This window comes from Pipistrellus kuhlii, unplaced genomic scaffold (assembly GCF_014108245.1).
Source record: "Pipistrellus kuhlii isolate mPipKuh1 unplaced genomic scaffold, mPipKuh1.p scaffold_m20_p_22, whole genome shotgun sequence".
NCBI lineage: Eukaryota > Metazoa > Chordata > Mammalia > Chiroptera > Vespertilionidae > Pipistrellus > Pipistrellus kuhlii.
Window position 1 is genome coordinate 2,355,265 of NW_023425521.1, and position 14,161 is coordinate 2,369,425.

General features: G+C 37.3%; 1 protein-coding gene across 15 annotated transcripts in view; it reads right to left on the minus strand.

Annotated features, from left to right (window-relative positions):
• MBTD1 (mbt domain containing 1) overlaps positions 1-14,161 on the minus strand; it is a 48,249-nt gene that overhangs the window by 33,142 nt on the left and 946 nt on the right. For 6 of the 15 annotated variants that reach the window (XM_036450790.2, XM_036450779.2, XM_036450793.2 and 3 more), the window contains one exon: positions 2,346-2,547. In XM_036450790.2, the coding sequence (XP_036306683.1) occupies positions 2,346-2,499 (154 nt within the window). In that variant the 5' untranslated portion in view covers positions 2,500-2,547. Of the gene's footprint in view, positions 1-2,345; positions 2,548-9,969; positions 10,064-13,960; positions 14,025-14,161 lie in introns of those variants that run through there. The other 9 variants (XM_036450782.1, XM_036450781.2, XM_036450785.1 and 6 more) reach the window with 6 other exon arrangements.

Here is a 14,161-nt window from a genome sequence, read left to right on the forward strand (position 1 = left end):
AGGTTTTAAAAGAGATCAAAAGACACAAATAAATATAAGTCAGATTCATTCCCTCAGTGCTCATCAGGTGCCAGGCATTTTCATCTACATTATGAGTTGCAGTGTTTGAAAGGATTATAAACAAAAGATGAAAGGTGTAACACAACTGAGGATTAATACAAAGTATTAATACACTGTAAGCCTTTAAAAAATTGTAGAGATTGGTACCTAAAAAACCAGTTCTTGGAAAAATTCAAAGGGCAAAAGAACAATTCTCTCAAGACCTGTTCAGGGACAAGACAAACTATATGCTCTATTATTAACTAATAAAGGGCAACAAAACTCCACTATTGTGCATCTTTTGTAAATTAGCTTAACGGACAATAATGTGAAAGGCAGAACAGAAAGAAGGGTCACAAGAACTGAAGTTCAAAAAAGATAAACAGGAACATACCCAGGAGTGGAATTGCTTATATTTTTCATTTTTTTGTTGTTGAGGATTTGTCATACTTTTTCTTTTTTTCCTTTTTAAAGTTTATTTTTAAATGATTTTAGAGAAAGGAGAGAGAGAAAGGGAGAGAGAAGACAGGAAGGGATGGATGAGGAGAGAAAGGGAGAGGCAGAGAGAGAAACATTGATCAGTTGCCACCTGTAAGCACCCTGATTGGGGATTGAACCCACAACCTAGGCAGGTGCCTGACCTGGAATCAAACCCGTCATCTTTTAGGGGTAAGGGATGACACTCCAACCAACTGAGCCTTTAGGCAGGGCACAAGATGGCTGAATTTAGTAAGTAAAAGGTTACTGAAGAGCCGGGACCAGTTTGGCTCAGTGGATAGAGCGTCGGCCTGCGGACTGAAAGGTCCCGGGTTCGATTCCGGTCAAGGGCATGTACCTTGGTTGCGGGCACATCCCCAGTGGGGGGTGTGCAAGAGGCAGCTGGTCGATGTTTCTCTCTCATGGACGTTTCTAACTCTCTGTCCCTCTCAATTTCTCTCTGTGTAAAATCAATAAAATATATTAAAAAAAAAAAAAAAAAAGGTTACTGAAGAGTTTCAAAGCCTTATATCTTGGTTTAAAAAAACGATCAACCACAAACACACATGACCGGTTTAAATTGGTTTATTTTATGTGGTACAGATCAAAGGGTTTCAGTTATTTGTAAATTCAGTATTATGTTTTAAAAAATGTTAAAGCAATTTTGTTGGTATGAATGGAAACATACTGTCTTGAAAAGAAGGGAGAGAAAAGAACTGCCTTCTGCCCTAATCACACAGTGTGACCAACCATTTGCCTGAGGCATTTTCAATTCTAAATCCAGGATGGTTTTGGACAAGTTGTTACCCTATTACTGCATAATCTAAAATATCCCCCAAAACAAGTGAGCAGGATATTGAAGAATCACTGTGCTACAATGAGAAATGGCTAGGGCAACTAGGGTTACTGTGCATGCCAGAGACATGCTAAAACTATGTCACCATACAAAAATTAGAATTATCTGTGTACCTTTAAAATGGGTGTCGACCCATTAAACCAGGAAGTCACAGATGGATTCTAATCAGGGCATATGCCTGGGTTCTGGGCTCAATCCTCAGTAGGGGGTGTGCAGGAGGCAGCTGATTAATGATTCTCTCTCATCACTGATGTTTCTCTATCTCTGGAATCAATAATACATATATAAAAAAGTAAAAAGCAGCCCTAACTGGTTTGGCTCAGTGGATAGAGCGTCAGCCTGTGGACTAAAGGGTTCTAGGTTCAATTCTTGTCAAGAGCATGTAGCTTGGTTGCGGGCACATCTCCAGTAGAGAGTGTGCAGGAGGCAGCTGATCGATGTTTCTCTCTCATCGATGTTTCTAACTCTCTATCCCTCTTCCTTCCTCTCCGTAAAATAATCAATAAAACATATTTAAAAACCACAAAAAGATCAAAAGATAAAAGTTAGAGCAAGGATAATTTTGGTTAAATATAAAGAATATTCACTAATTAGATACCTAACCACTGAAAGTATTAAAACAGAAAACTTGTAAGAAACTGTCATAGAGGAAAAGTCTCTTTCAAATCTATAAGTCTATTAGCTTACACACTTTCAGTCACATAAGATTTCATTATCTAATCTTAAAATTTAAGTCCCCATTGAGTTTCTCAACTGCCTTCTCTTTTCATTTTGTTTTACTTGTTTTCCACCCAAAGGTGGCTGTTAGACAAAGAGATCAAGCACAAACCCAATGATCTACTCTAGAACTATACGTTTCTTCAAATTGCCCTTAAAAAATTCTGAGAGGGAAATGACAGAAGATATGAAATCAAAACATACCCTAAAAACATAGAGTTGTATGGCAGGCGCAGGCTGTGGCATTCATACTCACCCATGCCAGATTTGCCATCTGGGTACGTGTAGACTTGTCCATTGTTTTTGATAATTGGGAGATTAGAAGGTAAAGGAGCAACTTCCTCTTCACTCTCCTCAGAGCTGGAGCTGCTACTTGTGTCCTCACTGCAGCTATCATAACCGTCAAACATCCCGAACGAGTCTCTTCTTTTCCTCTGGGATTGTGAATAATGTTCAATCTTAAAAGTAGAAGAAATTAATAATACATGACACAGCACTTATATACACCCCCTAAAAGACCTTAGTTCAAAATCTGGCAAATGGGATTTGAAAAATGAAAACCTAGCCCTGAGAAATGGTAATTTTATTTTAGAATGAAAAGCTAAACGTTTGTGTCAAAATGGAGTCCTCCACTTCTCTGAGACACATTTATTAGCTACAATGTTAGCTAACAAGATTAACAATAATGATGGTAAGAACACTGACTGAATCAGAAGCTCATCCTGTTATTCAAGTTTTGCCATAAACTAGGTGTGTCACTTTCCATAAAAGAGATTACATCAGTTGATTTAAAAGTTTGTGCTAAAATACACACAACAGATGAGTTCTTAATTTTCATCTCTAAAACTGCCAATAGCTAGACCAGCAATTTTCAACCAGTGTGCTCCAAGATTTTTTAAAACATGCAATACCTATTTAGTCATTGTCCTCTTTTTCCTCAGACTGTCAAATTAAAAAATGGCAACAGCTAACAACAATAATCGCCCAGTGAGTCTTGAACCATAAATATACATGTGATATAACAGAGTAGCAATTTATTGGTCACATCAAATAATAAGGTTGCATCTGATTATTGAATTCTTGGCACCAGAAATCCTCATATACAAGAATAGGCATCTGATTCTTTTAAAAGCCACTTTGGAGCCCTGGCAGGGTAGCAGAGTTGGTTAAAGAGTCGTTTCAATACACCAAGGTTGTGGGTTCAATCTCCAATCAGGGAACTTACAAAAATCAACCAATGAATGCATAAATAAGAACAACAAATTGATATTTCTCTCTCTCTCTCAAATTAATGCATAAAATGTCACTTGAGAGCAAAAAGAGTAGGTAATTACTATTTTTCTCCTGAGCAGGTCTCAACAGGTTTAAAATACTCAGCGACCCATGCTGTAAATAGATGTGCTGCCATTCAGACTTTGTTGTTCCATTAACTGTCAGAATAGGTTTAACATAATTCTTAAAGACCTTGGATTTTCAGAATGGTAAATGAGCACTGGCTTCAATTTACACCATCAGAATTAGACCCTAACAAGAGCCAGCCTGCCTTTGAAGCTAGGCATGGACTTCTCTTCTCTGGCTATGGAAGTCCTAAATGGCATCTTCTTCCATATGAGGCTGTTCCATCTTCACTGAAAACCTGTTGTGTAGTGTAGCCATCTTCACCGTCGTAGCCAGATCTTCTGCACAGCTTGTTGCATCTTTTATATCAGCGCTTTGCTGTTTCATCTTGCATTTCTGATATGGAGATGGCTTCTTTCCTTAAACCTCATGAACCAACATTTGCTAGCTTCAAACTTCCACAGTGTCCCCATCCCTCTCGGCCTTCCTACACTGCAAGAAAGTTAGGGCCTTGCTTTGGATTAGGTTTTGGCTTAAAGAAATGTTGTACTTGCTTTGATCTTCTACCCAGACCACTAAAATTTGCTCCATAAAAACAAGGCTGTTTCACTTTCATAACATTTGTATGTTCACTGGAATAGCACTTCTAAATTTCAAGACTTTTTCCTTTGCATTCACAACTTGGCAAAAGAGGACTAGCTTAAAAAATATATATATACATATATATATGTATGTATGTATACATATATATATGTATGTGTGTATACATATATATATATTTACAATTACATATATACATGTATGTATATATGTGTATTTTATAGAGAGGAAGGAAGAGGGATAGCAAGTTAGAAATATTGATGAGAAACATCGATCAGCTGCCTCCTGCACACCTCCTTTTGGGATGTGCTCACAACCAAGGCACACGCCCTTGACAGAAATCGAACCTGGGTCCCTTCAGTCTGCAGGCTGTCGCTCTATCCACTGAGCCAAACCAGTTAGGGCGAGGCCTAGCTTTTTACAAAAATATATTTTTATTGGTTTCAGAGAGGAAAGGAGAGGGATAGAGAGCTAGAAACATCAATGATGAGACTCATTGGTCAACTGGCTCCAGCTCGCTCCACACTGGGATTGTTCCCACAACTCAGGCATGTGCCCTGACAGGGAATCAAACCTTAACCTCCTGGTTCATAGGTGAACGTTCAACCACTGAGCCATTCCAGCTGGGCAAGAAGCCTAGCTTTTGACATGCCCATATCAGTAAGCTTAATCATTTCTAGATTTTGATTTGAGTGAGAGGTGCGCAACTCTTCCTCTCACTTGAATACTTAGAGGCCATTGTAGGGTTATTAATTGGCCTAATTTCAATATTGTTGCATCTCAGAATAAGGAGGCCCAGAGCAGGAAGATGGGAATGACCCATCAGAATACACACAATACTTATCAATTAAGTTTGCTGTCTGGCATAGATGTGGTTGCTGGCTCCCTAAAGCAATTACAACAGTAATGTCAAAGATCACTGATCACAATAATGAAAAAGTTTGCCCTAGCTTGTTTGGCTTAGTGGATACAACATCAGCCTGCGGACTGAAGGGGGTCCCAGGTCCCATTCCAGTCAAGGCACATGCCTAGGTTGTGGGCTCGATCCCCAGTAGGGGGCATGCAGGTGGCAGCCAATCAATAATTCTCTCTCATTACTAATGTTTCTCCCTCTCCCTCTCTGAATTCAATAAAAATATGTATTTAAACAAATAATGAAAAAGTTTGAAATGTTATAAGAATTACCAAAATGTGATAGACACAAAATGAGCAAATGCTATTGGAAAAATGATTCTAATAAGCTTGCCACAAGTGCTCAAAATGCAGTATCTATGAAGCACAACAGAGTGGAGTGCAATAATAAGGTACGCCTGTATCTTTTATAGTACACTAGGTATCTTTGTTACCTAGGCTTTTGTTTCATCTGAAATCCTCTGAATCACTCCTAATAAACTATATGCATTAACCTCATTCTAGTTTTTCTTTTCTGTCCCCCTTCTCTCAGGTAATTTTTTATTCCATTCTTTTGGCAGAACAGGCAACATTTAGGTACTGTTCTTCTACTTATCTCTACTCTTGATTTTAATCTTAGTTAAAAAAGATAAACAAAACTTTTTTTGCTGTATCTATAGCGAAGATAAAGACCATTCTCAGCAATCAATGGTCAACATTCCAGAAAAGGCTGACCTCACTCTGAAGGGATGCAGTTATTGTGAAGGTCAACGTAGAACTCTGTCTCCTTGGAAGAAAAAAGAGGGTTGATAAGTGGTGGGGAACTAGAAGTGCACTGGCTACTGTTCACATGATCTGCAGTCATGTGCAGAAGGTGGTGATCAGGGAGTTTACACTGGTGTTACAAGATGAGGTCCGCTATGCCCACTTCCCTGTCAATGTAAATATTCAGGCGAATGGTTCTTTGTTGAAACCCAAAATTTCTTGGGCTAAAACACAAAACAAAATACATGAAATATTCACTGTCAGTCCTTTTGCAGAAAATTTCCCAAATACCTCTTACTAACGAAATTGAGCCCTTAAATTTCCTCAGGAAGGGCTAGTGAGTACAGTATTTCCCGAGTGTTTTGCATATTCAAATTGTTTCTCTAATCTTGACACTCAAGGACAGCTGACTGAATATGAAATCATTGATTTCATTTTCTTTCCTCATGTTGCTCTACTGTTGAGTTTATCTTCTTGTATGAACTTTTGATGTTCAGATTCAGATCTTTTATTTCCAGAGTTTTCTTAGATAGTTTTAAATATACTTTTTTTCTTCTTTAGGGACAATAATTACACACATTAGATTTAAAATATTTTTATTGATTTCAGAGAGGAAGGGAGAGGGGGAGGGAGAGGGAGAGAGAGAGAGAGAGAGAGAGAGAAACATCAATGATGAGGGGGAATCATTGATCAGCTGCCTCCTGCATGCCCTACAACCCAGGCATGCGCCCTGATTGGGAATTAAACCATGATCTCCTGATTTATAGGTTGATGCCCACCTACCAAATCACACTAGCCAGGCCACATTAGGCTTTTTTGGACCTAGCTTCCATTTAAACTGTTAAATAAAAAAATGAATCTCATTTTCTGATTGTTTTCCTGTTTCTTCAGTATATTTTATTATATGCACATGGGAATCTATTGATCAGTGGTAACTTTATTATACCTGGTCTTCATTTCTAACTTTTTTCTTTCTCTTTTCTGAGTTTGATCTACTCTAACTTGATTTCTTCTTCGTTTTCGTCCCTTTCTTTATACTTTTATATTTCTGATTCAGGGTGTTGCTCCTCTCTTCCCCCTCCCCCATCAATTGAAATGCTTTGATTCAGTTTCTTTCTTAGAGCAGTTCTGTATGGAGATGGTCCACTCTTTTCTCATTTGATTTGTTTCATGGTCAGAGTTCCTAGTCCATGAACACATCTTAAGTTTACTTTCTTTCTTTTCCTGTAGCATCATTATTTTCCCCCCTTTTTCTTTCTCTTCACTGCCATTTCTCCAAGTCTCCATATCTTCACCCCTTCCCTATGAAGCAATGCTTACAATTTAAAACTATTTTGGTAGATTATTTTCAAGTTCTTCTCTGTGGTTAGAGCTAAAAACTATCAAATTTCAAACCTGTATTCAGTATTTTGGAATTTAGTGTTGAACTTTTCCCCTTGGAAGTGATATTTTGTGCTTCATCTAAATCTTCCATGCCCCTGAACTCTTTCAGTGAACTTGTTAAACCTTCCCTCTCCCACTCTTCACATCCACAGTAAGAGCAGAAGGAGCTCTTAGAAACTGATTTATTTCTCTACTTATATGTAATCTGAAGGTTGTGCTAATCTCTTTCTTAATAACACTGAAGGCATGGGTAGGCTTTGATTTATATGTGCTCTTTTTTGGTTTTATAGGTTTGTAGAAAGGTGGGTGGGAAAATTGGATCAGGCCAGAAATAGAAGTCTACACATGCATATTTAAGTAGCACATTAGAATATATTATTTTAGAAATATTGCTTTTGTCACTTTCTGAAACACTTCATTTGTCATTAGATTCACTTTTTGTATCATCTAACAGTTTTCCAGAGTAAATCTTCATTTTTATCTCATTTGGTTCAGAAACATAGTTTGCTCTATAGGAGTTTACTTGTAAATTCCATAATAACATCTTATAGGATTACTTTTTATGGTGATTTGTAAAAGGTCTTATAATTATTAACACAGGTAACATTTATAGAACACTTAGTATGTGTTAGGCACAGTCTAAGCACTTAATGTGTAGTGATATATTTAATCTTTACAAATACTATTTACTATTTTATAGATGAGGAAGTAGAAGATCAGATAATTACTATTAGCCCAAGGCCATACAGCTAAAATGAACACTAATAAAATGAGTCAAAGGAATGATCTTAAATCCAGGTTAAATTTTAACTGCTTTTCTCTCTCTCTCTCTTTTTAAATTATGGTTCTGTTATTTAACATCTGCATGCTTCGAAAACAAGGATCAAATAAAACTGTTTCAGGTAATGTGACTTTTTGAACACTGCTTTTCAAAATAAAACTGAAAACTCGTGTTCGGTGACTAAGTCCTTGAATATATGGTGACAGGATGACTGCAGGTGAGGAAACCTCACCTACTTTTGAGTATAGATGGTAACTCTTTATTCAATACAGTGGAAGGAAAAAAAAATATCTAAAATTCATGCACTGAGTAATATAAACCTAATGGAGGTAAATACTAGATAAGAAAGGTAAATGCGCCGGGACCGGTTTGGCTCAGTGGTAGAGCGTCGGCCTGTGGACTGAAGAGTCCCGGGTTCGATTCCAGTCAAGGGCAGGTACCTTGGTTGCGGGCACATCCCCAGTAGGGGGTGTGCAAGAGGCAGCTGATCGATGTTTCTCTCTCATCGATGTTTCTAACTCTCTATCCCTCTCTCTTCCTCTCTGTGAAAAATCAATAAAATATATTTAAAAAAAAAGAAAGAAAAGAAAAGAAAGGTAAATGAATTAAAAGTAGCTGTCTCAAGAAAACTGAATTGGGAAAGGGACTGCTGCAATTATTTTTTTTGACAGTACTTTTATCAGTTTAATATTGTACCATCAAATGCATGTCTTTTTCAAAAATAAGTATTATTTTTAAAAAGTATAAATTACTTTTTGAAAATTCATGAAACTAATAAAATTTGAGAGACATTTGGCATTGGCAAATTTATGTAGGAAAGCAAATTTATGCCATCTTTTTGGAACGCAACTTGACATTATGAAAACCTTTTGACCATGTAATTCCATTTTTACAAATCTTCCTACAGGACACAAGAATCTATATGGAAGGGTTTCTTGCAGGAATAATGTAATAGTTAAAAAACTCACCGTCATTAGGAGAATGATTAGCAATAGGTAAAAGTGAAAAACAAATTAAGTGATGACTAGCACAACTCACTTTTTATATGCTGGTGCATGTAGAAATATATATATATATGGATTTAGAAAGATACTAGAAGGAAAAGCTAAACTCTTAACAGGGTGAGAATGGGATGGTAGAATGATTTAAACATTTTTATATATTTCATTTTCTTTTTTTAAACAGCAAAAGTAAAACAAAATATAAACTTTTATAGTGGCAAAATGTAAAGAGTCACAAATAAATAGAATTTCATTTTCCTACTATAACTGTCACACTGATGAACATTCCTCCCTATAGAATCTACAAAGTATTTAAAAGATACAACTATTAACTTGTTGAATAATCACACAAAAGTTCCAATGAAAGTCTAAACATTTCTGGGAGAAATTTTATAGAAAATACTTGAGATTCTAAATGTATAAATATGCAACCAAGTAGTAATAGTATAATTTTGATATAAATAAACTCATTGTTAACATCTAGTATACAAAATGTCGCCCACATAATTTTCAAAGTTTTATATTTTGACACGAAATATGTTTCCTAAGTCCTTAAATTTGAAAATTATATGTGAACTTACAAAATTCAAAATGGAAATTAGTAGATACTATATTGACTGGACTCAGTAGAGGCTTAATGAGCTGTTTAGCTCTTAGGTCTCTTCCCCATTCCACCAAAAGATGGAAAGCACAGTCCAACATAGTGATACAATTCACCAGCCTAAACGGATATGCCTTCATTCTTTCTAAGCTTACTGTAGGAGGAAAATAAATAGTAAGGATTTGGAATTACTGAGTTTTTGTTTCCCACAAGTTCAAGGTGAAATAAACTCAGGTTAATGCTACAATCAGGAGGAAATGGAAATTAATATCCTGAATAACCTACCTAGAGAAAGTGAAAAGTACCCAGGGAATGACAGGAGAGGTTGATATATTATATTACATAACTATGCTCTAAGATTTAAAGTAACAGTGAGCAAAAGGAAGCTATTCCTTGGTCTGTAAGAAATACAAATTTCTACTTCTTTGGGTTCTGGTTCTATCACTTATATGACTTTGGATGCTCACAATTACTTGAGTCTCAGTTTCCCTCTCTTCAAAATAAAGAAAACACTACTTACCACACAGAAAGGATGATAAAATAAATAATTCACATGAATGGACTTTCAGTTCTTCAGAAGAAAGCTATGAATCCTTAAGTATGAACCTGAAAAGCTATGAAAAATAAGACAATCATGTCAAAATTAAGTCTGAAACATAGTAACCTAGAGTGTCTTTAAGATCAGTATTAGCTATCAATTTACCCAAATGACAGAATTCATACTAAAGCTGTAATGCAAATGTAACCCGAGCGATCCAACGATATCATTTATTAATGTTAATATAGGGAAAACAAGTTAAACAGGTTATTCAGTATCATGCTGACTAGAAATAACCTAAAAATATTAATGTAACCTGATGATATTCTCTTGGTGCTTATTTTTTAAAAACATATTTGGCGCTAGTTGCTCGAAAGTAATCACTAAGCAGTGATAACTATTTATTTGATAATAAAACCATCAACCTGGCTCCGTTGGTTGAGCATTGTCCTGTGCACCAAATGGTTACCTGTTTGATCCCCGGTCAGGGCACAACCAGGTTGGCGGGTTCGATCCTGGATTAGGGCGAATACAGGCGGCAACCGATCAAAGTTTCTTGTTTTCACATCTATGTTTGTTTCTCTCTCTTCCTTCCTCCCTCCCTCCTCTTTCTTCTCTCTCTCTCAGAAAACAAAAAACAAAAAACAAAACAAAACAAAAAAAAAACAAAAAAAAAAGTTAAAACACTTATGGTTACACAATGGGTTATTTTTCTAGTGTATAAAATAACTCATTAAAGTTTTGAAACCTAAAATTAAAGTATCAGTTGGTATTAATCAATACTTTTTGAGCAATAGATACAAATCATTATGCTAAGCACCAGAAATACAAAAAAAAAAAAAAAGTTAGATTTAATATGTCCTAGGACTAGATGGCAAAACTATGGCCAAATAGAGGGGAAGACAAGAAATGACTGTATTAATTAAGGAATACTGTATACAACCAGTTCTTTAAGAAAGAAATAGGAATTGGATAACACAGTGAAAAGGGACAAAGAAAAAGGAATTCTGGAAAGATAACATTTAAATTATCATTTATAGCAACTTACATTTTCTTATACAATGGTCACAAATGATTAGAAATTTACAGAAACCTTAAGAAGGAGGGAGGCAGATTTCAGCCCATATTTTAGATTAGAAAAATGAAGCTCAAGAGATTAGGGAGTTTGACTAAGATCACAGGTCAGGAGGTGGCAGGGCTAGAACCAGGCCAGTTTGCCAACTCTGTCCAGAGCTCATTTCTACTCTGCCAAGTTATCAATATTAAAGTGAGAACTAGAAGCGAGCTCAGAAATCTAATGCAGTGTTTCCCTAACCAATGTGAAACACTCTGTGGGACATGCATTAAAATCATATATTCCCAGACCCACTACAAGCCCACTGAATGAAAACCTCCGAGCGAGAGGTTTTGTATTTTTACAAGAAATCTAAGAGGTGATTCTAGTGACTAGCTGAGCTTGGGAAATACTGTTACATATCTATATGCCCAATATGGCATAGATGCAGCTATTTCAATGTACACCGATTACATCAATGAAGTAACCTACCCTCTAGTGCTCAATAGCCACATGTGGCTAGTGACTGCTCTACTGTACAGCACAGATAAAGGACCTTCCTATTACTGCAGAAAGCTGTCTGGGATGAGGATTCTAGACCAACCCTTCAACTGTGAGGATAAGAAAACAGGCACAGGATCTTGTCTAATAAGTGCCATGAAGTTAGTTAGTGGCAGAACTGAAATCCTAACCTACTCTGCCAATTCCCCTCTTATTATATAATTTAATCTCACCTCAAATTCAGGGTTTATTCAAATATAATTATTTTCTTTCCACTCTTGTGGATCCAGCAAAGCAAGAAGAAAAACCTCTAAATCTGTGTGGGGAAAGTTCTAAATAAAAGGTTCATTAAAAAAAAATCACAAAATTAAATCTAAACCAGCTGCAATTACTGTATAAAATTAAAAGTAATCTTAGTTAAGAATATCCTAGTGTTAGGAGGCATATTCTAGCCTGCTTGAACTATTTTAAGTCTTTCCTCTTCTAGTGTCATGATATTTTTATCTTTAACTAGATCCATTTCACGACTTAACTTAAAATTATACATGTGAAATGGTTAAATCTTACTAAGCAACCAGTTTAAAGATGAAAAACTGAGAAACAAGTGGCAACCAAAAAACTTGTCTAATTTTAAAATGTGGCCACTCAACCACTGAACACTCCTGGCTTATAGTAATCCAGTGATTTAGTATTTATACCTTACAACACTGCATTCACTTTTAAGCATAACTTTACCTTTTGACTACTGTGTCATGTTATAAAACAAGTTAAACTGCGTTAGCTTCCAATGAAACTGAGGAACGAGAAGCACCTGAACATCTAGGAAGGCTTGGGTACTAATTAAATGAACATAACCAGCCATAAAATTCAGCAATGTCTTCTTTAAAACAAAACCAGTTGTTCCTGTTTAGTATGTTTAGAATGCAAATGTCTCCAAAGTTAGCCAACTTAAGTCATGACAGTTCATGTTTAAAGCAAGCAGGAAATAACTTGGAGCTCCATACGACAGCATCTGAAGCTCTGAAGACAGAATTATACAGCTCTATTAATTCCTTTTATTATCTACTATTCTTTGTCATGTTAAATTCCAGTGACTAAATTTAGAAATACTGCATGTTAAAGTTTGTACAAAATTAGAAATCAAATGGTTAAAGGACATGACCCAAATAAGATACTATGAACCCATACTTATTTAAGACAGTTTTTGCCACAATTTACAAGGCATCCATAAGCCTGGGATGGGGTTCCATATAAATAGAAGCAATTTGTTATTCAGAGGAGGTGGTGAAAAAGCCAGCTATTTTCTTTCTAAACACTCTCTGGTGTTGAGGTAAACATATGAAAAAAAACACCATACAGTCTAAGCACACTGGAGCAGAGCAGCAGTCTCTAAGCCATAAAAAGGGGAGAGAAAAAACCGTGTGCTAACATTTTAAACGGGACTGGGAGTTTAAAATGGCTTTTAGACCAGATTCATTACATCTACAGTTTTATCTGTTATGTCTTAACTCCCACTTCACCATATTAGGAAGATTCTTAAGCCAACAAAACTACTTTTGGTGGCAGTATAGCTCACCAAATTGAAGGAGAACATTAGGAAAAGGCTCCGGGACAGACAATAGTAGAAACTGAACTCTCAACCAACAAGGGCTCAATCCTGGCGCACAACAACGTAAGGAGCATGAAGCATATTGCAAACTCTGAGCAAACATTAAAGTGTTGCAAAAGTCTCAAATCTCATAAAAGAGTTGGGGGAGAAAAGAGAGACTGCAATGAGAGCATTGCGTAGGAGGGGCCCTGAGAAGGAAGACCAGCTTGAAAGGAACACACGGGCCAAAAAGAGGGAAGGAAGGGGGTCTTCTGATCACCCCTCTACCAGGAGAAGCGTGACAGCTTCACTACTGTCCCCAAGAGGCAATTTTAGGCATCCTCGAGGGAAGTGGTTTAGGCAACAAGCAAAGGTTGGACTGGAGAGATGATGCTAAACTTCCCAACTCCAAAAAGACGCACTATTGAGAGACGACAGCCCTGAACTCCCCAGGCCGCAATTCCCCAGCTTCCTGTAGAAAAAAATATCCATCATTCTCAGACAGATAAGCCAGCACTTTTGAAACGGACCCAGCAAAGCTTTTCAGCTGGCCCCTCACCGTGCCTCCAGCCCTCCTCCCTCCACTTCCCCGCAGGTCTTGCCTGGCACACAAAATGCAGGCCAACGGGCCGTGGGTGGGTGAGGAGGATGTGAGAGAAGATTTGAGAAGTAAAAAAGGGAGCAACTCAGCAAGGACATGAATGAGACTCCGGGGTCTATGAAGGGTAAGCAAATAATTGGAACTACTGAAAAAACAAAACAAAATAAACGAAAAGACCCGGAGAGCTTTCCTGGGCAGCAGGGCCGGACGCAGAGGGCAGACTACCTACCACTTGTCAGAGAGGCTGCGGAGGGGACGGCGGCTTTGGGTGACCTCTAACGTCTCTTCCGACTCTGAAACGTCAGGGTTCTCATTTCACCGAAGGGAACGGGAGGGTCCTGGGAGCCCACCGCCGGGAACCCTTTTAAAACCACAGCAGCCCCGGCGGCCGCTTCCCGAACACCACTCCCACCGCTCCCTCCCACACGTG